Source organism: Electrophorus electricus, chromosome 23 (genome assembly GCF_041902795.1).
Source record: "Electrophorus electricus isolate QZ-2024a chromosome 23, ASM4190279v1, whole genome shotgun sequence".
In the NCBI taxonomy this organism is placed as follows: Eukaryota; Metazoa; Chordata; class Actinopteri; order Gymnotiformes; family Gymnotidae; genus Electrophorus; species Electrophorus electricus.
In genome coordinates, this window is record NC_137519.1 from 3,260,001 (window position 1) to 3,283,816 (window position 23,816).

The 23,816-nt window shown below is 40.9% G+C and overlaps 4 protein-coding genes across 4 annotated transcripts in view; 1 reads left to right on the forward strand and 3 right to left on the reverse strand.

Annotated features, from left to right (window-relative positions):
* The window catches only part of aox6 (aldehyde oxidase 6), a 24,118-nt gene extending 19,379 nt beyond the window's left edge, over positions 1 to 4,739 (forward strand). The window contains exons 26-35 of the mRNA XM_035520935.2: positions 460 to 687; positions 919 to 1,014; positions 1,190 to 1,318; positions 1,416 to 1,490; positions 1,584 to 1,636; positions 1,833 to 1,947; positions 2,763 to 2,828; positions 2,952 to 3,140; positions 3,876 to 4,043; positions 4,204 to 4,739. Coding sequence (XP_035376828.2) covers positions 460 to 687; positions 919 to 1,014; positions 1,190 to 1,318; positions 1,416 to 1,490; positions 1,584 to 1,636; positions 1,833 to 1,947; positions 2,763 to 2,828; positions 2,952 to 3,140; positions 3,876 to 4,043; positions 4,204 to 4,257 — 1,173 coding nt within the window. The 3' untranslated portion in view covers positions 4,258 to 4,739. The remainder of the gene's footprint in view (positions 1 to 459; positions 688 to 918; positions 1,015 to 1,189; positions 1,319 to 1,415; positions 1,491 to 1,583; positions 1,637 to 1,832; positions 1,948 to 2,762; positions 2,829 to 2,951; positions 3,141 to 3,875; positions 4,044 to 4,203) is intronic.
* Positions 4,740 to 11,903: 7,164 nt separating this feature from the next.
* On the reverse strand, positions 11,904 to 13,101 carry LOC118240445 (hatching enzyme 1.2-like). Its single transcript, XM_035520878.2, has 4 exons — positions 12,918 to 13,101; positions 12,607 to 12,747; positions 12,412 to 12,529; positions 11,904 to 12,291 (listed from the first exon to the last, which is right to left on the reverse strand). The coding sequence occupies exons 1-4, from the start codon at positions 13,033 to 13,035 to the stop codon at positions 11,904 to 11,906; spliced, it is 765 nt and encodes a 254-aa protein (XP_035376771.1). The 5' UTR covers positions 13,036 to 13,101.
* Positions 13,102 to 16,003: 2,902 nt separating this feature from the next.
* On the reverse strand, positions 16,004 to 18,420 carry LOC118240413 (hatching enzyme 1.2-like). The gene is made up of 5 exons (XM_035520692.2): positions 18,308 to 18,420; positions 17,179 to 18,207; positions 16,868 to 17,008; positions 16,673 to 16,790; positions 16,004 to 16,552 (listed from the first exon to the last, which is right to left on the reverse strand). Exons 2-5 carry the CDS (start codon positions 17,294 to 17,296, stop codon positions 16,165 to 16,167), a joined length of 765 nt encoding a protein of 254 aa, XP_035376585.1. The 5' UTR covers positions 17,297 to 18,207; positions 18,308 to 18,420; the 3' UTR covers positions 16,004 to 16,164.
* Positions 18,421 to 20,293: 1,873 nt separating this feature from the next.
* LOC113568117 (hatching enzyme 1.2-like) lies at positions 20,294 to 22,710 on the reverse strand. Its single transcript, XM_035520892.2, has 5 exons — positions 22,598 to 22,710; positions 21,469 to 22,497; positions 21,158 to 21,298; positions 20,963 to 21,080; positions 20,294 to 20,842 (listed from the first exon to the last, which is right to left on the reverse strand). The coding sequence occupies exons 2-5, from the start codon at positions 21,584 to 21,586 to the stop codon at positions 20,455 to 20,457; spliced, it is 765 nt and encodes a 254-aa protein (XP_035376785.1). The 5' UTR covers positions 21,587 to 22,497; positions 22,598 to 22,710; the 3' UTR covers positions 20,294 to 20,454.
* Between the last annotated feature and the right edge of the window lie 1,106 nt (positions 22,711 to 23,816).

The window sequence follows — 23,816 nt, forward strand, 5'->3', positions numbered from 1 at the left end:
ATAGATGGAACTCGCAGTACTTTTTATGCTGAGTTTGAATTCTATTTTTTGGAATTTTTGTCATGCATTGTATTTAAGTGACAATATAATTTTACAGTAAGTATTACTATTTTTATTCATAAATCAGGCTGATTTTACACTTAAAATATGTAACATCTAAAATGTACAGGAACACTCTTTAGTGTCCACCAACTCTGGAAAATCCACTTTCCTTGCTACTGATTTTACATACTATGCATTCAAACACGATTGTACTGGAACAAAAAAGCATAACTATGAGTGATCGCGAAGCTCTGAAAATGTATTTGGATTCGGTGTGCAGTAACCGTGTAATGTATTAAATATGTGCAGTTTTCAAAGTAATAAAAACATCGTCGTCATAAGCAATCCGTTTCCCCAAAAAGCAGAACGATTTGAGAAAGTGCGATGAACGCGTGGATGCCGTCTTGCACTGTACAGATCAAGGAGATGAACCTGTATAAGGGCTTGTCCCGCACCCACTACAAGATGGAGTTCGACCCCGAGAACCTGCACTGCTGCTGGGTGGAGTGTAAGAAGCGGTCTGAGCTCGGGCGTCGACGGCCGGCTGTCGCCGAGTTTAACCGGCGGAACCGGTGGAAGAAGAGGGGCATCGCCATGGTGCCCATCAAATACGGCGTGGGATTTGGACACTCGTTCCTACAGCAGGTATCTGATCAGGGCTCAGGGGCCCAGTGACGGGGGACCCAGCTCTGCAGGGGCCCAGTGACGGGGGACCCAGCTCTGCAGGGGACAGATTCAACTTTGCCAATCAAGTTTAATAATGAACTCGTGGTGTTAGAAGAAGAATCTGACTGGGACAGTACCGGGTTTTTGCCCTTATTAGACGCATGCGACTGTGTGTGTGTGTGTGTGTGTGTGTGTGGGGTTATATTAAAGGCAGCTGCACTGGTGCACATATATAAGGACGGCTCTGTGCTAGTAAGTCACGGGGGGATTGAGATGGGCCAAGGCCTACACACCAAAGTCCAACAGGTACCGCCCCCTGTCTCCTTTTTTCACACCAGTCAAAGCATTTCTTATGTTTAAATAAATAATGAATCATTAATTTTTAAACATTTGAAGCTTTATTTTGATGTAACGAATCATTTTAATTTGTGGTTGTTGTACCTGCTGGTGCTATGTGTGACTGTGTGCGGGGGTGGCACAGGTCGTAAGTCGTGAGCTGAACATCCCTCTGTCTCTCATCCACATCTCGGAGACGTGCACGAGCGCTGTGCCCAACACAAATCCGACCGCGGCGTCCTTCGGCACCGACGCCAACGGCATGGCTGTCTGGGTAACGCTCAACCCAGAAATTTTATTTGCAAAAGACTTAAGTCACTTATTTTCAGAGACACATTCATTGTTCCATGAAATGTTTGTCTATGTTGCAGGATGCTTGTCAAACTCTGTACAAAAGACTGGAGCCAGTCAGGAAGAAGGATCCCAGTGGCACATGGAAAAGCTGGGTATATTTCCATTTGAAATAAATACTACTCGGATATTCATATTTTTAACTACGTAATTTTCATTGTTGTTTTTTGTCTTGTTTTTTGGTGAAGATTGCTACAGCGTTCCAAGAGAGAATCAGCCTGTCGGCTACCGGATTCTACAGGTTCTACGTTGAACTTTTTACCCTCACAAAGCCAGGTTTATCGTTTGAGATCTGACGGTTAATAATTATCCCCTGTAGCGTTTGAACTTTTAAAATTTGATGCCAGTTGCAGATTTTGTATTTCTAGTTCCAGATCTTTTGTGGGTCTGTATGCTATAATGCAGTATGTGTGTATTTATATGTACTTGTGTATCAGAGGCCATGAGCTGAGTATGGACTGGCAGAAACAGGAAGGAAGGCCATACACGTACTTCACATATGCTGTCTGCTGCAGTGAGGTGGAGCTGGACTGTCTAACAGGAGAGTACAGGGTGGGTCAAACACCTGTCATAAACACTACATGTACAGGGTGGGTCAAACACCTGTCATAAACACTACATATACAGGGGAGTACAGGGTGGGTCAAACACCTGTCATAAACACTACATATACAGGGGAGTACAGGGTGGGTCAAACACCTGTCATAAACACTACATATACAGGGGAGTACAGGGTGGGTCAAACACCTGTCATAAACACTACATATACAGGGGAGTACAGGGTGGGTCAAACACCTGTCATAAACACTACATATACAGGGGAGTACAGGGTGGGTCAAACACCTGTCATAAACACTACATATACAGGGGAGTACAGGGTGGGTCAAACACCTGTCATAAACACTACATATACAGGGGAGTACAGGGTGGGTCAAACACCTGTCATAAACACTACATATACAGGGGAGTACAGGGTGGGTCAAACACCTGTCATAAACACTACATATACAGGGGAGTACAGGGTGGGTCAAACACCTGTCATAAACACTACATATACAGGGGAGTACAGGGTGGGTCAAACACCTGTCATAAACGCTACATATACAGGGGAGTACAGGTTAACCAAACACCTATCCCAAACACTGCATATGCAGGAGAGTACAGGGTTAGTCAAGCGCTGATCCCAAACACTGTTTCTGCAGGAGAGTACAGGGATAGTCAAGCGCTGATCCCAAACACTGTTTCTGCAGGAGGGTATAGACTAAACCAGACAACTCCAAGCACTGCTGAAACAGATTTTAATATACTCCCCACTGCCATCATCTGAGGCTTTTCTTCTAGTCTTTTTTTACTTTTATTTTACTTAGACTGTGAGAGCAGATATTGTCGTGGACATCGGGAAGAGTATAAACCCAGCCATCGACATCGGCCAGGTAGGATAGTGTCACCTGGAACAGTGTATGTTTTATATTTTTTTCTGTCTGCAAACAGCACATACTCACGCGCGCGCATTGTGTGTGTGCGCACGTGTGTGCGTGCGTGTGCGTGTGTGGCAGATCAAAGGTGCATTTATGCAGGGCCTGGGTCTCTACACTATGGAGGAGCTGAAATTCTCCCCTTCCGGCTCCTTGCACACGCGTGGTCCGGGTCAGTATAAGATTCCTGCCGTGTGTGACGTGCCGCTGCAGTTCAACGTCTACCTGCTACCCGGTTCTCAGAACCCCTTCGCCATCTACTCCTCAAAGGTAGAGCCACTTTCCCCCATCTGATGGTTCTCTGAGACTTTACAATGCCACATAAGGGCTTTATTAAAGCTCATAGCTTAAGAAATTCCTAAAAGCCTTTATTAGGCATGCATAACTTAGATTAGCCTGAACATCCTGTGTGGTTATTTGTGACTGTTTGTTTGACAAAACAGTACCTAAAGTTGTATGCTTATATATGTCTTATAAGCAAGATATGTGTATGCTGCAAATGTTTTACACAAAAGAAACCTTAAAGATTGTTTAGGTGGGTTTCTTGCTGCCCACATCTGCACTTATTGTGAGATGTTAATATTCTATTAAACTTACTATGAATATTGTGTGATTTGGACACATTGAACGCATTCTGTCAAGTTGTCATTTGTGCAGATTTCCTCTTTTACCATGACTGCACCATGAAGACCACATCAACTGTTTGTTGATACGTTTGATACGGTTCCAGTAGTGTGGATGGCGTTTAGCAATGTACTGTTACTTTCAGAGGTTCAGGGTAGTGTTTAGTGATGAGCTGTTTCTTTTAGAAGTTCCTGATAGTATTTAGTAATGCGCTATTCCTGACAGAGGATTGAGATGGGACATAGTGGTGTTATGTTCCTTTAGAGGTGAAGGATGGTGTTTAGTGGCCGTTCCTTTAGTCGTGAAGGATGGGGTTTAGTGACGGGCTGTTTCCATCCAAGTGGTCAATATTTTGTTTGCTGGTGGGCTGTTATTTTTCAGGGCATCGGGGAGCCCATTGTATTCCTGGGCAGTTCAGTGTTCTTTGCCATGAAGGAGGCCATCACCGCAGCCCGGACAGATGTGGGTCTGAGTGGACCGTTCCCTCTACGCACCCCCGCTACGCCAGAACATGCCTGCCTTGCGTGCAACACGCACTTCAACCAGATGGTGCGTCACAAGTTTGTTTTGTTGTATCAAGATGTCAAATGTGTGCTTGTAAAAGATTAGCCTCAGTTTTCTATATATGATTATTTTTTTAGTTATTGTAGCTCTGCAACTCTGGGTTATCTTAATTTTTTCATGTCATATACCACGTTCTTTTCTCCAGATCCCAAAAATGGAAGCAGGAACTTCACCACCATGGGCAATGGAGCTCCCTTGATGCAGTTTAAACCCACAATCACATCCGCTTCAAAATGATATGGTTTAAACCATCTGTTGAAAGTATTACAAAATTAAAGCATTAGATAATTAAACATGAGATTTGATTTATTACTATGAAGTCTTCTAATGTGCAGGACTATACTAATTATTTTAGCCATTTTGCTCACATAGATTAATTTCAGGAATTTGTGATCTTTTACCATAAATCTGCCTAAATTTTACTCAACATTCATTTGAGATTGCCCAATAAATAGAATTGTTCTGGTTATAGCCTTGATGATGATGTGTTTTATTAGCATTTATAATTAATCAGGAGTCTTGTGGGCAAAAATAAATAAAATCCTCTGAAATTAATTACTATATAAACCTGGAACACTCAGATTACATGTGCTAGTTTTATTGAAATGACCAAGTTATAGATTTTCATATGTGTAATCAAGAAAAAATCTACAGTGTCAATAAATAAACCGCTTATATGAACATTGTGCTTTATAACTCTTCTTTCTTGAGCTTATTAAGTTCCAGGCTGCTTTCTGCCAGGTCAGCTGTTGTCACAAAGCATCTTTACAAATGTCCCAGTCCAAGCCCCCAGTGAGCAAATCTCCCTGGAGCACGAGGAAGAAACCTTGAGGAGAACCAAGACTCAAAAAAGGGTGGCCCGTCCTCCTCTGGCTGATGAGGTGAGCCCAGGGTTCTGTGCCCCCCATCGAATGTGGCTCATCTGTTGAGCTAAGCCTACCGCCTTACACTGACCAGGTGCCCAGATCCAGTGCAGGTCCGGCGTCCGACAGTAAACGCTGGAACGCTGGAATGCCACACAATTGACCTACAAATGCCAGCCTTATTGTTTAGCTATTCATCTCAAAGTGTGTTATTCAGTAACTACTGTAAATAAGTAGTTACATTTACTGAATATAGCAGATGCCCATATGCAGAGTGACTTAGAAAACAGCTTTTCTGCCTCAGAAGAGAGAGGAACTCTGTACAGGAAAATATACCAAAAGAACAAGATTTTGTTTGCCAAAGTCAAAAATCAACTTTACTGCCATATGCAGTTTATCCTTGACACACTGCTACTTTTGACACGTTTGCTATAGAAAAGGCTTCATCTCTGAAGTTACAGAGTTTTGTTGGAGAGATATTAAGCAAATAAGAGGGGAAGACCAATTTGAAGTGAATCCACTGCTACATTGGGAGCCAGTGAAGGTTATGTACCTCAGAGATAATATAATGTTTAGTATTAGAGTCCAACCTGGAGTTTCTGGAAGACTTGACTGTTTCCTTTCAGAAAGGAATTACAATTGTCCGGGCAGCAAGATGTAGGACAGAAATACAAGATCTGACTTTTGCAATGTTTCACAGAAGCAAAAAATAATGTTTTGCTATGTGATTAACAAGGGAATTAAAGTGTAAAGTCAAATACGATTAAGGTGAAGGACTACAGAACAACATAAGGAGAGGAAGAACGAACCGTACCATCAAGGTGGAGGACTACAGACTGACATAAGGAGAGGAGGAGCGAACTGTACCATCAGGCTGGAGAACTACAGACCAATTTTGGTTAAAAGCTGCTCTGGAACCAATAAATAACTTTTTTTTCATTATTACATTTGAGGAAATTGTTTGATGTCTATGTCTTATGTTCAGAGAGTCAGGTTAATATATGGGTTTCTGTTGCAGGTTGTCCCAGAGTAAATCTGAATGTCACCAGTGTAGCAGTGATTGAAGTGTCTAATAATGTGCTCAGAAGGAATTAGAAATTGTATAAATGAAATGAGAACTGAGGATACTGAAGTGCTTTTGGTCAGATATAAGATTAACTAATCCAGTACAGTGCTGACAATCCCAGGGTATTTACAGCAGAAGACAGCACTCATTAAAAGCCTGTAATCGCTCCTGGGTCTGCAGCAGGCAGTCATTGGACATAATACATTAAATGATGTGTGCTATGGCATCAATTTGCACAATTCCTCAGGTTCCAATTTTAGGTCTGAGGTCAGAAAAGAGGTTTAAAGTGATGGCTTTGAAGTTATGGAGACGTTGAAAGGTGCCTAAGGATCATTCAAGTGTCTTTTGATGAAGTGGCTCTTCAGTCTGTATTTGAAGGCAGTATGGGAATCTTCTTTGTTTGTAGTTTTGTCTGGTACAGCAGTCAAGGTTTTCTCGACAGTCAGTTTCTTAGGATTAGACGCATTTGTACAAGAGACGAGGATTTCTAAAGAGAAACTCACAAATTCTGGATCAGTTTCTTATAAGAGGGCATGCATTAGTTTTGTTGAATCAGGCACTTCTGAATGCTTGAGTGAAAAACAATAGAGGTATTGACCAAAAGCCTAAAGAGCAAGTAAATAAATGCATTTTATCATGTATTCAGTACTACCACATAGCCACACATAGCAATGTCATTGACCAGACATTTGGACAAAGCCATGGGTTTCTTTGTTGAAATTGTGCTGCATGTTGAAATTATAAAAAGGTCATCACCTTTGTGAGCTTTGTAACAAAAAAAGAGTTAAAAAAAAAATTTAAATTAAAAAAATGTAAAATCTAGCAATGTTGTCTACCTCTCAACCATTTCACTGCGAGTTATGTTTCTTGTTTGTTTTAAATGTGACATCCAATATGTAGGAAACACAATAAAAGTGCCGTAGCACTACAGTTTGTGGATGGCTGTCATTCAGTTTTGGATTTGGCATTCTGTGGCATTGACATATTGATTCTTAACTGACACAGTGTCAACATGGATTTAATTTAACTTCAGTCGGAATGCAGATATATCTTGTACCTTAAAGTGCACCTCAGTAGCATGACTGAATAATTAGATATGATTTCATATGATTCACTCTTATTGGCTGTGACCACTAATGTATCTCGCTCTCAGTTTGTTTCTGTGGATATCAGTTATGAGAATGTGATTCATATATATATTTTTCACATATATTCACACTGGATCATGCCTACAGTAACATTAGAGAAGGATATAGAGTATCCAGGCTTCTGCATATAGGCCTGTGTGAACATCTACCGTTGTTTCTCACACCTGCATATGCACCTCTCATCAGAACATCACTCCCCAGGATGTGTATGCCTGAAGTGCTTTCATCCCAGTTACAGGACTGTTTGGACTGCACGTACTGGGATTTATTTACACAGCAGACTATAGATGAGTATATCTATTGTCTTTTATTACATTAAGTCCTGTATAGACTGTGTTACAGTGGATAAACACATGAGGTCCTTGCCCAATAACAAACCGTGGATGTTAATGCATGTTAGATTCCTGCTACGAGAGCATAACTCAGGAACGGCACCCTTTCCAACCGGAAATGAGTCGTCAGCAGAGTCAATGCAGACTACAGGCAGAAGATAGCGGGACATTTTAACAGTGGAGATATGAGGCAGACTTGGCAAGATATTCAACATCTCAACAAGCACAAGGGCAGCTAGAGACACCAATAAACCATAGCAGCCATCTGGCAGAGGAGCATAATCAGCTCTTTGCATGCTTTGAGTTGCAAACAGAGACTGGATTTCTTACTACCAGCTACAGGCAGGCAAACAGAAGATAACACTAGAAAAGCTATGACCTAGTGCCATCTCTGGGAGGGAACTCGGAGACTGTGCAGACCAGCTGACTGAGGAATGAGGTTAATCTTTTCTCTTTCACTTTCATCATGCGCTGTTCCAAAATGCTTTAAATCTGCCGCCATCGTGCCTGTACCTGAGAACCTATCACACCATTATGGTTTGCCATCATCAAATGGAATCCAAACTGCGAAGCCCAGGCAAAGAGCATCATGTAAGCAGCTGGAGTAAGAACCTTTTAACTAACCACTCACAGGGGGTTGAGGTGAAGGCTTACACCTCCTCCTCACTACCAAGCAACACTGGAGCGCCACAGGGGTGTGTACTGAGTCCTCTTTTGTTTTGCCTCTATTCACATCCCTGCACACCCACCCTTAATACAAATATCATAATTAAATTCGCAGATGATATGACAGCGATTGTCTTGGTTCACAATGGAGATGAATCTGCCTACAGGGATGAGGTGCTGAGACTGAGGTGCTCCTCTAACCACCCGATACTCAACATCTCCGAAAGAATAGAGGTGATCATTCATTTCAGGAAACAGGAAGTGGACCCGCTCCCTTCTATATTATTGGTAAGTCAGTGTAAAGAGTGCTTTCCCTCCAGACACATACATGGGCACATACATCAGACGGCACTTCACATGGACTGAGAACATCCCTGGTCAAGAAGTCACTGAAGATAATATATTACCTTAGGGCACTTAAGAAAATGGACCTATAACAGCTCCTCCTCTACTTTTACCACTTTCTCTATTGAAAGCATATGGCATCCTGGACTGGTTTACAAGCTGCACTGCTGTAGGCAACAAAGCCTTGCAGAAAGTCATCAGGTCTGCTCAACAAGTGATTGGAACACAGCTACAATCTCTATAGGGCATTTACAATACCCAGTGCCTCCTCAGAATTAAGAACATTGTTAAAGACCCACCTTCCTGCCCTTTGGGAGGTAATACAGGTCTTTATATACATATTCATAAAGATTTATGAACAGTTTTTATCCTAGTGCCATTAGGGGACTTAATAACTCTGACTGCAATCTAATAATTATTTAGTTCAGCTGGGAATGTAATATTGATAAGATAGATATTGTTTTTCTGCTATTCTTTCTCATATAGTATTGATTTTGGTATTAATTAGCCTCTTTTATTTATTTGTTGTCTCCTTTTTGGGTGTTAGCAATCTCCTTATGTATTTTTATGTATGTGTTTTTTTATGTAACTGGTATTCACTAGACAACATAATTTGGTTGCACATTGTGCAATGACAATAAAAGGCATTTGATGATGCATTGCTCTGCATGGAGGAATATCCAACATGAACTAAAACGTTTGCACAGTTTTTTAAACTGTACAGCTCTGTAATGGAACAAACAGTAAAATACAAACTCCGGTCTGAAGTTCATTTTTGTTTTCTGTGAATGAGTCCTGTTTTGATCCTCAATAACCAACCCCATTGCCACAGCCCATAGACACTGCACTTTAAAGTAATAATGCGCCATATTATAAATAGGATTTTCAGACTCCTATATTTCACTAGTATGTTTGCAGTATCCTGGGGTTATATCTTATATACAAGTCCAATATCTGAGGCAGTTCAATACTGGAAGGTCCAACCGGTCACAGCATGCAATTCATAAGGGATAATTCAGAAAATTTGGAAAGGTCAGAAAAATATTGTAGCCAAAAATCATTGTCTGGTTTAACCATCAGGTCACAGATGAGGAGACATTTGACTGAGGGTTTCTCAACATGGTTCCCAACCTTACATGTCTGTCCTGTGCAACACTTCAAGACCAGTACCTGCTGCCAGTGTCATTTTATTGATCTGTTTTTACCAGATGCTGGTTCTCTGACCCCTCCTGAGCCTGAGGCAAAATGTCCTGTCCGACTCTGCTATCAGTGACACTGATGCTGCCAAACTAAGCATCAGCTGGAGCCTGTTTCTGGATTCATCCCCGAGCTTTATCCAAAGCCAGCTCCAAACACTGTGTCCCTGTGTGACTGGGGGTACAGCAGCTTCAGTTCTGCAGCATCAGTGTCGCTTATAGCTCGGGCTCGGGAGGGGTTGGAGAACCAGCACCACCCTCATGAGGGCGCCGCCACACCGTGCCCTCCTGAGGGCACCATGCCTACATCCTGCTCACCAGAGAGTGACTCCTCCACATTGCCCTGCTTCCTAGAGGGCAGTGCCTCAGCTGTGCCTCGGCATCGCTGATCCCTGCCTCCTACACAGAAAACATACAGTGCGTTGCCTCAGATGCACCCAGCCAACCAGTGGGTGCTGGTCCGCGGTCTCAAGCCCATCCTGATGTCCCCTAGGGATGCTACTTTTACAGCCAGTTTCTTAGAAGGTGTCGTGACTGCTCCAAGCCTCATAAAAGAAGTCGAGGGCAATGTCGAGGGTGTCATTGCTGTGGTCAGTCCTGTTCCTGCTTCTGTATATGACCTGCCAGCTGCCCAGTGTTCTAGCCATTCAACCCCCGGTCAGTCCAGTTGCCTGCTCAGCCACCTGTTCAGTCCCCTGCTGGACAAGTCCCTTAGTGATGTGACTGCTCCTGTGTTTCTGTTTCCTAGACAACTTTTCTGTGTGTTTGTGTTTAGATTATTGTCATGTTATTCCTCAACCATTATTGTCATCACATGAGACTCATTTTCCCCATTCAGCTTCATTGCATTGTATGTCCATTGTCTTCTGTTTAATCCAAGTTTTTTCCCTGTCATTGTTAGCTGTTTTAATCAAAATGTCTGTCCTGTTTAATTAAAATAAATAAATAAATTCAAACTCTGGCTTGAACTGTGCATTACCTGTGCATTACCTCCACGCACGACAAAAAAAAAAATCTTCCATCTTTTAACTGTAGAGCCCACATGACGTGAGATCATGTCCACATTTTTCTCGCTCAGTATTGGGACATAATTTGCATTAGGTGCAAATATAAGGGCTGCTGAAACCCTGAAAAATCTCCACTGGCTCAAGCATGTCTCAAAGACAGACTGGAGTTACACAGTACACCTACACAAAGTTCTCAGAGCGAGACCCGATTTATCCATATAAAATGTGATGCTACCCCCTTGGTCCTGCTCCTCAGGACTCAAATCCCCAGAATGCCCCAGCTAGCCAGGTGGAGAAATTCCCTTTTTAAATAATTCATTACTCAATTGTCTTTTGAATTCTTCACTGTATTCTTTAAATTATTTAATTTTATTTTAGTTTTGTTTTCAGTGTGGAAAATGTCACGATCAGTCCCTCCCTTATTCCGTGTTCCGTGCTTTCCCTGTCTTGTGTATTTTAATTCCATGCCTTAGTTTCATTTTCTCCGCCCCTAGTTTGATTGCTTTTCCACCTGTTAAGTTCATGTTTTTAAACCCTACCGTGTGCCCTGCTCTTGGCTGTTCATTAAGCGTTTATTTCGTGTGGTTGTTTAGTGACTCCGTGCGTGCGTTTGTATTTGAATCATTGTGTTTATTAGCTCCGAGTTTTCCCAGTGTCTCTTGTTATAGCCTGCTTCCCGTTGGCCTTGTTTTTGTCTGTTAATCTTGTATCCCCGTACTTTCCGTATTGGTCGTTTGACTCTGGGCCGTTATACCGTCTCTGATTCTGCATTTGCCCTGAATAAATCTCGCTCTTCTCCGCACATGCGTCCGCCTCCTTGCCGCTCACCGTTACAGAAAATGCCTTCCTGAGGTGTAAGATCTCAGGATGTAATGAGTTTATTATTCCTCTAATCCTTTTATTCTCTGTAAAGCACGTTGTAAAATGCATTTAAGAAAGTACTATATAAAAAACGAGTCCAATTACGCTCTGTGCATAGAAACCTTTCCAGCCTACTTCCTCTTTGTGATGAATTGCTGGTGATTAGCAAGCATACTGAGCATTATCTCGGGACTGTTTTCTCAGTGTAGTCGACCCTGCGTGACATTAAAGTCACATAACACATCACATACTTTTATTGCTCCATTTTTGGTTAGGTGCTATGAGAATATTAGAGCACAATTATGTCAAGCTACAGAGGAAGAACTATCAGATAAAAGTATCATGTCATCAGATGTAAAGTTTAGCACTCGTACAGAATCTTGATCCTCTTAACATCGATGGTGGACAGTTCAACTCTCTGTCCAATCGCCACCAATGCATCAGGAATAGGAGTTATGGTGTCCATTCCGTTGATGGAGAAAGCAGTGTTTCCATAGTGCATCACAGAGCTGTAGTCATATGGTGTGTTCAGATTGTTGGTGTTCTCCTTGTTGAAATTGGACTGCATTGCTGGGTCAATGTTTTGCCAGTTGATCCTGACATAGTTGTCACGGTCGCTCCTGGTATGCTCGTGGTAGAAACCGAGTGCATGGTTCAGCTCGTGCTCGACGATTCCATGGTACACACAGCCATTCCTGTTGAGAGAGAGAACCTGAGCACCACCTGTTTTGCCCACAGCTGAGTAACACCTGAGAGACAGAGAGAAGATTGTTCTGGTCACATAAGTCAAGCAGCTAACAATGTGTTTCAAACATGAATAATGGAAGTAAAGTTATTTTAAATTTTTCAAAATAATTCCCTGCTCTCACCCATCTCGGCTTTTGATGCTGATGTAGTCAGGTTCAACTGTTCTGGGAACAAAACGAATGCAGGTTTTCTTGCGGAATGATGCCATGGCATTCTTAATTACATCCATGTCCAAAGAAGCTGTAAAATAATTAAAGAGAACATTAATAAAGAATATCAACATAAAGGTAAAACCTGAATCAGGGGGATTTACTTACAGAAATCAGTGCTCACAACATAAGGCACCTGCACTAAACCATTGGAGGACTTCTTCCAAAAGCATTTGTTGCTGGGGCAGACCAGAGAATTCCTGGTTTCTGGCAAAAGTATGTCTCCCTCCACCAGCATTTCACTGGACCCTTCATATAATCATGGAAAAAAAGCATTTGTTTGGCAACAACCAAAGAGTTGGAAATGCAATTTGTTAAAAATGTTGCACCATTGTCAACATTGCCTTGGTCCAAACATACAAACACCTTCAGAGGAAGGGTTTTAAAATACAAAGATAAGAATCAGCAACTTATCTGACCGTTGTTGATGGTGATAATGCGTGATGTGATGTCCACATGCTGAGGTTCTGTGGTAGGGAGAGCCTGGGAGAGACCCAGCAGCAGGGCTAGAATGGAGAAAGAGGCTCTGGGCTCCATTTTGCTTCAGTGTGTGGAGATGATCTGGATGTGCCTTCACTGTAGCTCAGTGTCTGAATGCTGTCGTTCCTGGACTTTTATACACATGGACACACACTAACAGAAACCCATATACAAACAAACACAGGTGTGACTGTTATGGACTTATGTTAGGCATTAATGTCTTCTGTCTAATGTATGTCACCAAAGGGAGGACACTTGGAACATCCCCATTAGTCAAATATCTCAGGAATTGGAGTGCTAGGCTGAGTTTGTTTGGCTAATCTGCACTAATGGATGAATTGTAGATTTAGTCTTTTACCTTATACTGACCTCTGTTTGTTAGCATTTCAGTTTGATCAATACATTTTCAGATCTGTTGGAAATGTTATTTGAAGAATCATCATGTCATAGTATCTGTTGACAAATGTTGGGGTTCTAAGAAAGATCTATTACAACCAAAATGTAGTTTGTTTGCTGTTTATTTTTCATGTGTTTGGATTTTTTTTAATCGTCAGTTCAAGTATAGATATAAAGTTTTAATGTGACTCAGAAAGCATAATCTTTTTCTGCAGACTTTCTGTGATATTTTCTTCTAATGATTGTTGATATGTGATGAGTAAATATCTGAAAGTATTTCTTCCCCAGTCTTGTCCAAGAATTCCACATAAATCAAAGTCAAATTCAAAATCAATAAACAAGGGAAGTCTATTCCAGGTTCCTAGAAATCCTAGTCTTGGTTTGAGTGTAGGTGTGATTGAATCCCATTTGGCACAACAACATGTTCAGGGTGCCCAGAGACACAGGAAGTGGGTGAATGGCGTAGAGGGGAGGTGGGCCATAGGAGAGGGTCATCAGGGGTGGTGGGAGGACCCATAGCAACTGAGATGGTTTTAGGCAACAGCATGATGCCAGGAGTAGAGGTACCTTGGCAGAAAGAGAGTATAGATTATTAGGCATGTCCAAATGCTAAAAGTGTGCAAATTAGGCATCTATAACGTGAAAGGATGGACTCCGGCTGTTCTACCTATGACAGCACAGATAAAAGGAAAGAGCCAGAAGGAACCACAGGCATGAGGCTGCCTGGAACATCAGCACTCCACCACTCTCAGCCAACAAACCTGGATGACAAGAAAAAAGTGAAGTGACAGCATCATAACATTCCAGTTTCTCATAACTCTCAGTGCTCCTGAACCCCTGGATCTACACCTTTACCTAGGATGAGTGATATTTAAGAAAATGCCTGACTATACAAATAGGTTTTCGGCCTACCTTCACATATTGACACTGAGTCTCTGAGACTTGAACATTCATAGAAATTTGAGGCCATAGTATAGGAGTTTCATCAGAAAAGGCTATGTCCCCTGTGGTAGATTGTCTTATTCATGGTACTATTAAAGACCTTTCAATCTCAGCAGATGTGGTGGATCATCAGGAGTTCACTTAAGTACTGTGTGGCAAGATTGTTCAGTGCTTTGTAGGTCATTAGAAGTATTTTATAGTCAATACATTTTGCTGAGAAGCAATGCAATGTATCTTAGGAATAATTTGATCAAACTTTCTAGTTCTAGTAAGAACTCTGGCTGCTGCATTTTGAACTAACTGGAGCTTCTTTATGTACTTAGTGGTACAACCAGATAGTAATACATTACAGGAGTCTAATGTGGAAGTGATAAATGCATGGACTAGCTTTTCTGTATCGTATAAAAATAGCACGGTCCTATACTTTGAAATGCTCCTGACTTGCAAAAGGGCTGTCCTACAAATATTATTTACATGAGCTTCATAGGAGAGAAGGGCTCCATAATTAAAGCAAGATCTTTAACCGTTAAAGATGGTGTGATTAGGAGACCATCAAGGTTTTTAATGTAATGATGGAGCATAATCCTGACTGCCTGTGAGCCTAGTAGGAGCACTTCTGTTTTCAGTCAGTTGCGGGAGAGAAATGTCTCAACATCCAGTGTCTGATGTCCTTTACAATTCCTCAATAACATTAAGCTGATATTTGTCCTTTGATTTGGCTGAGACATATAATTGTGCATAATAGCACATTGCTTGTGAATAATTCCACTTAGAGATACCATATATAAAATAGCAGGGGCCCTAGAACCCATCCCCCACACCAAATCTATCTTTTGTGTATGCTGAAATGTCACAATTTATGTTCACACACTGGTAATTCCGAGAACATTTTTTAGTCTATCTAGTAAAATGTTGTGACCTGTGGTGTCAAATGATGCACGGAGATCAAGCAGTATCAGCAAAGAGACATAACGATGGTCTAAACCCAACAACAGGTCATTAAAAACTTTAATCAGCATTGTCTCCTTGGCATGATGAAGCATAATTCCTGATTGAAAGATTTAATGTATCTGGTTCTGATGCAGGTATGATCTTAGTTGCTGAGATACACCTTTTATTAAATTATTATTATTATTATTATTAAAGTTCTCAGAGTGAGATCCCATTTATCCATGTATGTCATGGGCATCGGGCCTGCTGCTAAAGACTCGACTTCCCACAATGCCCCAGCTATTCACATCATGAAGAACTCTCCATCTGAATTCCTTTACCCGAGAATCCATAAGACATCGGTGTCTCCAGAGAACTTATCAATTTCATCTGGGTATAGTTACCCTCTGTGCATATAAGCATGTCCAGCCCATTTACTCTTTGTGATGAATTGCTGGTGATTAGCAAGCATATTGAGCATTATCTCTGGATTGTTTTCTCAGAGTAGTCGACCCTGCGTATTTTTGGATTTCGCAATGTTGTTTTTTTCCGCCTGTGTTACATTGAATGTTTTCTGCCTACCTGGATATGAACTTCCCCAGTTCCTGTTTACTCTTTGGAACCTCCCTTTTGTTTTAGTTCATTGTGTATTTTTCTCACATTACATATGTTATTAATACATTTCACCCATTCAGTAATGGCCTGAACCTAGACCATGACGTAACATGATAGATGATACATTTACTTTGATCATTTTTATTTTATGACATTACTACATATTTTGCAATCACGTAACACGTCACATAATTGTATTGCTACATTTTTTGGTTACGTATGATGAGAATATTATAGCACATTTAGGTCAAGCTAGAGAGGAAGAAGTATCAGATAGGAATATAATGTTATCGGATGTAAAGTTTAGCACTCGTACAGAATCTTGATCCTCTTGACGTCAATGGTGGACAGTTCAACTCTCTGTCCAATCGCCACCCATTCATCAGGAATAGGAGTTATGGTGTCCATTCCGTTGATGGAGAAAGCCGTATTTCCGTAGTGCATCACAGAGCTGTAGTCATATGGTGTGTTCAGATTGTTGGTGTTCTCCTTGTTGAAATTGGACTGCATTGCTGGGTCAATGTTTTGCCAGTTTATTATGACATAGTTGTCACGGTCGCTCCTGGTATGCTCGTGGTAGAAACCGAGTGCATGGTTGAGCTCGTGCTCGACGATTCCATGGTACACACAGCCGTTCCTGTTGAGAGAGAGCACCTGAGCACCACCTGTTTTGCCCACAGCTGAGTAACACCTGAGAGACAGAGAGAAGATTGTTCTGGTCACAGAAGTCAAACAGTTGATAATGTGTATCAAACAGGAATAATGGAAGTAAAATTATTTTAAATTTTTCAAAATAATTCCCTGCTCTCACCCATCTAGGCTTTTGATGCTGATGTAGTCAGGTTCAACTGTTCTGGGAACAAAGCGAATGCAGGTTTTCTTGCGGAATGATGCCATGGCATTGGTAATGACATCCATGTCCAAAGAAGCTGTAAAATAATTAAAGAGAACATTAATAAAGAATATCAACATAAAGGTAAAACCTGAATCAGGGGGATTTACTTACAGAAATCAGTGCTCACAACATAAGGCACCTGCACTAAACCATTGGAGGACTTCTTCCAAAAGCATTTGTTGCTGGGGCAGACCAAAGAATTCCTGGTTTCTGGCAAAAGTATGTCTCCCTCCACCAGCATTTCACTGGACCCTTCATATAATCATGGAAAAAAAGGATTTGTTTGGCAACAACCAAAGAGTTGGAAATGCAATTTATTAAAAATGTTGCACCATTGTCAACATTGCCTTGGTCCAAACATACAAACACCTTCAGAGGAAGGGTTTTAAAATACAAAGATAAGAATCAGCAACTTATCTGACCATTGTTGATGGTGATAATGCGTGATATGATGTCCACATGCTGAGGTTCTGTGGTAGGGAGAGCCTGAGAGAGACCCAGCAGCAGGGCTAGAATGGAGAAAGAGGCTCTGGGCTCCATTTTGCTTCAGTGTGTGGAGATGATCTGGATGTGCCTTCACTGTAGCTCAGTGTCTGAATGCTGTCGTTCCTGGACTTTTATACACTTGGACACACACTAACAGAAACCCATATACAAACAAACACAGGTGTGACTGTTATGGACTTATGTTAGGCATTAATGTCTTCTGTCTAATGTATGTCACCAAAGGGAGGACACTTGGAACATCCCCATTAGTCAAATATCTCAGGAATTGGAGTGCTAGGCTGAGTTTGTTTGGCTAATCTGCACTAATGGATGAATTGTAGATTTAGTCTTTTACCTTATACTGACCTCTGTTTGTTAGCATTTCAGTTTGATCAATACATTTTCAGATCTGTTGGAAATGTTATTTGAAGAATCATCATGTCATAGTATCTGTTGACAAATGTTGGGGTTCTAAGAAAGATCTATTACAACCAAAATTGAGTTTGTTTGCTGTTTGTTTTTCATGTGTTTGGATTTTTTTTAATCATCAGTTCAAGTATATATATATATAAAGTTTTAATGTGACTCAGAAAGCATAATCTTTTTCTGCAGACTTTCTGTGATATTTTCTTATAATGATTGTTGATATGTGATGAGTAAATATCTGAAAGTATTTCTTCCCCAGTCTTGTCCAAGAATTCCAAATAAATCAAAGTCAAATTCAAAATCAATAAGCAAGGGAAGTCTATTCCAGGTTCCTAGAAATCCTAGTCTTGGTTTGAGTGTAGGTGTGATTGAATCCCATTTGGCACAACAACATGTTCAGGGTGCCCAGAGACACAGGAAGTGGGTGAATGGCGTAGAGGGGAGGTGGGCCATAGGAGAGGGTCATCAGGGGGTGGTGGGAGGACCCATAGCAACTGAGATGGTTTTAGGCAGCAGCATGATGCCAGGAGTAGAGGTACCTTGGCAGAAAGAGAGTATAGATTATTAGGCATGTCCAAATGCTAAAAGTGTGCAAATTAGGCAACTATAACGTGAAAGGATGGACTCCGGCTGTTCTACCTATGACAGCACAGATAAAAGGAAAGAGCCAGAAGGAACCACAGGCATGAGGCTGCCTGGAACATCAGCACTCCACCGCTCTCAGCCAACAAACCTGGATGACAAGAAAAAAGTGAAGTGACAGCATCATAACATTCCAGTTTCTCATAACTCTCAGTGCTCCTGAACCCCCGGATCTACACCTTTACCTAGGATGAGTGATATTTAAGAAAATGCCTGACTATACAAATAGGTTTTCGGCCTACCTTCACATATTGACACTGAGTCTCTGAGACTTGAACATTCATAGAAATTTGAGGCCATAGTATAGGAGTTTCATCAGAAAAGGCTATGTCCCCTGTGGTAGATTGTCTTATTCATGGTACTATTAAAGACCTTTCAATCTCAGCAGATGTGGTGGATCATCAGGAGTTCACTTAAGTACTGTGTGGCAAGATTGTTCAGTGCTTTGTAGGTCATTAGAAGTATTTTATAGTCAAGTCAATACATTTTACTGAGAAGCAATGCAATGTATCTTAGGAATAATTTGATCAAACTTTCTAGTTCTAGTAAGAACTCTGGCTGCTGCATTTTGAACTAACTGGAGCTTCTTTATGTACTTAGTGGTACAACCAGATAGTAATACATTACAGGAGTCTAATGTGGAAGTGATAAATGCATGGACTAGCTTTTCTGTATCGTATAAAAATAGCACGGTCCTATACTTTGAAATGTTCCTGACTTGCAAAAGGGCTGTCCTACAAATATTATTTACATGAGCTTCATAGGAGAGAAGGGCTCCAAAATTAAAGCAAGATCTTTAACCGTTAAGGATGGTGTGATTAGGAGACCATCAAGGTTTTTAATGTAATGATGGAGCATAATCCTGACTGCCTGTGAGCCTAGTAGGAGCACTTCTGTTTTCAGTCAGTTGCGGGAGAGAAATGTCTCAACATCCAGTGTCTGATGTCCTTTACACATTCCTCAATAACATTAAGCTGATATTTGTCCTCTGATTTGGCTGAGACATATAATTGTGCATAATAGCACATTGCTTGTGAATAATTCCACTCAGAGATACCATATATAAAATAGCAGGGGCCCTAGAACCCATCCCCCACACCAAATCTATCTTTTGTGTATGCTGAAATGTCACAATTTATGTTCACACACTGGTAATTCCGAGAACATTTTTTAGTCTATCTAGTAAAATGTTGTGACCTGTGGTGTCAAATGATGCACGGAGATCAAGCAGTATCAGCAAAGAGACATAACGATGGTCTAAACCCAACAACAGGTCATTAAAAACTTTAATCAGCATTGTCTCCTTGGCATGATGAAGCATAATTCCTGATTGAAAGATTTAATGTATCTGGTTCTGATGCAGGTATGATCTTAGTTGCTGAGATACACCTTTTATTAAATTATTATTATTATTATTATTATTATTATTATTATTATTAAAGTTCTCAGAGTGAGATCCCATTTATCCATGTATGTCATGGGCATCGGGCCTGCTGCTAAAGACTCGACTTCCCACAATGCCCCAGCTATTCACATCATGAAGAACTCTCCATCTGAATTCCTTTACCCGAGAATCCATAAGACATCGGTGTCTCCAGAGAACTTATCAATTTCAACTGGGTCTAGTTACCCTCTGTGCATATAAGCATGTCCAGCCCATTTACTCTTTGTGATGAATTGCTGGTGATTAGCAAGCATATTGAGCATTATCTCTGGACTGTTTTCTCAGAGTAGTCGACCCTGCGTATTTTTGGATTTCGCAATGTTGTTTTTTTCCGCCTGTGTTACATTGAATGTTTTCTGCCTACCTGGATATGAACTTCCCCAGTTCCTGTTTACTCTTTGGAACCTCCCTTTTGTTTTAGTTCATTGTGTATTTTTCTCACATTACATATGTTATTAATACATTTCACCCATTCAGTAATGGCCTGAGCCTAGACCATGACGTAACATGATAGATGATACATTTACTTTGATCATTTTTATTTTATGACATTACTACATATTTTGCAATCACGTAACACGTCACATAATTGTATTGCTACATTTTTTGGTTACGTATGATGAGAATATTATAGCACATTTAGGTCAAGCTAGAGAGGAAGAAGTATCAGATAGGAATATAATGTTATCGGATGTAAAGTTTAGCACTCGTACAGAATCTTGATCCTCTTGACGTCAATGGTGGACAGTTCAACTCTCTGTCCAATCGCCACCCATTCATCAGGAATAGGAGTTATGGTGTCCATTCCGTTGATGGAGAAAGCCGTATTTCCGTAGTGCATCACAGAGCTGTAGTCATATGGTGTGTTCAGATTGTTGGTGTTCTCCTTGTTGAAATTGGACTGCATTGCTGGGTCAATGTTTTGCCAGTTTATTATGACATAGTTGTCACGGTCGCTCCTGGTATGCTCGTGGTAGAAACCGAGTGCATGGTTGAGCTCGTGCTCGACGATTCCATGGTACACACAGCCGTTCCTGTTGAGAGAGAGCACCTGAGCACCACCTGTTTTGCCCACAGCTGAGTAACACCTGAGAGACAGAGAGAAGATTGTTCTGGTCACAGAAGTCAAACAGTTGATAATGTGTATCAAACAGGAATAATGGAAGTAAAATTATTTTAAATTTTTCAAAATAATTCCCTGCTCTCACCCATCTAGGCTTTTGATGCTGATGTAGTCAGGTTCAACTGTTCTGGGAACAAAGCGAATGCAGGTTTTCTTGCGGAATGATGCCATGGCATTGGTAATGACATCCATGTCCAAAGAAGCTGTAAAATAATTAAAGAGAACATTAATAAAGAATATCAACATAAAGGTAAAACCTGAATCAGGGGGATTTACTTACAGAAATCAGTGCTCACAACATAAGGCACCTGCACTAAACCATTGGAGGACTTCTTCCAAAAGCATTTGTTGCTGGGGCAGACCAAAGAATTCCTGGTTTCTGGCAAAAGTATGTCTCCCTCCACCAGCATTTCACTGGACCCTTCATATAATCATGGAAAAAAAGGATTTGTTTGGCAACAACCAAAGAGTTGGAAATGCAATTTATTAAAAATGTTGCACCATTGTCAACATTGCCTTGGTCCAAACATACAAACACCTTCAGAGGAAGGGTTTTAAAATACAAAGATAAGAATCAGCAACTTATCTGACCATTGTTGATGGTGATAATGCGTGATATGATGTCCACATGCTGAGGTTCTGTGGTAGGGAGAGCCTGAGAGAGACCCAGCAGCAGGGCTAGAATGGAGAAAGAGGCTCTGGGCTCCATTTTGCTTCAGTGTGTGGAGATGATCTGGATGTGCCTTCACTGTAGCTCAGTGTCTGAATGCTGTCGTTCCTGGACTTTTATACACTTGGACACACACTAACAGAAACCCATATACAAACAAACACAGGTGTGACTGTTATGGACTTATGTTAGGCATTAATGTCTTCTGTCTAATGTATGTCACCAAAGGGAGGACACTTGGAACATCCCCATTAGTCAAATATCTCAGGAATTGGAGTGCTAGGCTGAGTTTGTTTGGCTAATCTGCACTAATGGATGAATTGTAGATTTAGTCTTTTACCTTATACTGACCTCTGTTTGTTAGCATTTCAGTTTGATCAATACATTTTCAGATCTGTTGGAAATGTTATTTGAAGAATCATCATGTCATAGTATCTGTTGACAAATGTTGGGGTTCTAAGAAAGATCTATTACAACCAAAATTGAGTTTGTTTGCTGTTTGTTTTTCATGTGTTTGGATTTTTTTTAATCATCAGTTCAAGTATATATATATATAAAGTTTTAATGTGACTCAGAAAGCATAATCTTTTTCTGCAGACTTTCTGTGATATTTTCTTATAATGATTGTTGATATGTGATGAGTAAATATCTGAAAGTATTTCTTCCCCAGTCTTGTCCAAGAATTCCAAATAAATCAAAGTCAAATTCAAAATCAATAAGCAAGGGAAGTCTATTCCAGGTTCCTAGAAATCCTAGTCTTGGTTTGAGTGTAGGTGTGATTGAATCCCATTTGGCACAACAACATGTTCAGGGTGCCCAGAGACACAGGAAGTGGGTGAATGGCGTAGAGGGGAGGTGGGCCATAGGAGAGGGTCATCAGGGGGTGGTGGGAGGACCCATAGCAACTGAGATGGTTTTAGGCAGCAGCATGATGCCAGGAGTAGAGGTACCTTGGCAGAAAGAGAGTATAGATTATTAGGCATGTCCAAATGCTAAAAGTGTGCAAATTAGGCAACTATAACGTGAAAGGATGGACTCCGGCTGTTCTACCTATGACAGCACAGATAAAAGGAAAGAGCCAGAAGGAACCACAGGCATGAGGCTGCCTGGAACATCAGCACTCCACCGCTCTCAGCCAACAAACCTGGATGACAAGAAAAAAGTGAAGTGACAGCATCATAACATTCCAGTTTCTCATAACTCTCAGTGCTCCTGAACCCCCGGATCTACACCTTTACCTAGGATGAGTGATATTTAAGAAAATGCCTGACTATACAAATAGGTTTTCGGCCTACCTTCACATATTGACACTGAGTCTCTGAGACTTGAACATTCATAGAAATTTGAGGCCATAGTATAGGAGTTTCATCAGAAAAGGCTATGTCCCCTGTGGTAGATTGTCTTATTCATGGTACTATTAAAGACCTTTCAATCTCAGCAGATGTGGTGGATCATCAGGAGTTCACTTAAGTACTGTGTGGCAAGATTGTTCAGTGCTTTGTAGGTCATTAGAAGTATTTTATAGTCAATACATTTTACTGAGAAGCAATGCAATGTATCTTAGGAATAATTTGATCAAACTTTCTAGTTCTAGTAAGAACTCTGGCTGCTGCATTTTGAACTAACTGGAGCTTCTTTATGTACTTAGTGGTACAACCAGATAGTAATACATTACAGGAGTCTAATGTGGAAGTGATAAATGCATGGACTAGCTTTTCTGTATCGTATAAAAATAGCACGGTCCTATACTTTGAAATGTTCCTGACTTGCAAAAGGGCTGTCCTACAAATATTATTTACATGAGCTTCATAGGAGAGAAGGGCTCCAAAATTAAAGCAAGATCTTTAACCGTTAAGGATGGTGTGATTAGGAGACCATCAAGGTTTTTAATGTAATGATGGAGCATAATCCTGACTGCCTGTGAGCCTAGTAGGAGCACTTCTGTTTTCAGTCAGTTGCGGGAGAGAAATGTCTCAACATCCAGTGTCTGATGTCCTTTACACATTCCTCAATAACATTAAGCTGATATTTGTCCTCTGATTTGGCTGAGACATATAATTGTGCATAATAGCACATTGCTTGTGAATAATTCCACTCAGAGATACCATATATAAAATAGCAGGGGCCCTAGAACCCATCCCCCACACCAAATATAGCTTTTGTGTATGCTGAAATGTCACAATTTATGTTCACACACTGGTAATTCCGAGAATATTTTTTAGTCTGTCTAGTAAAATGTTGTGAACTGTGGTGTCAAATGATGCACGGA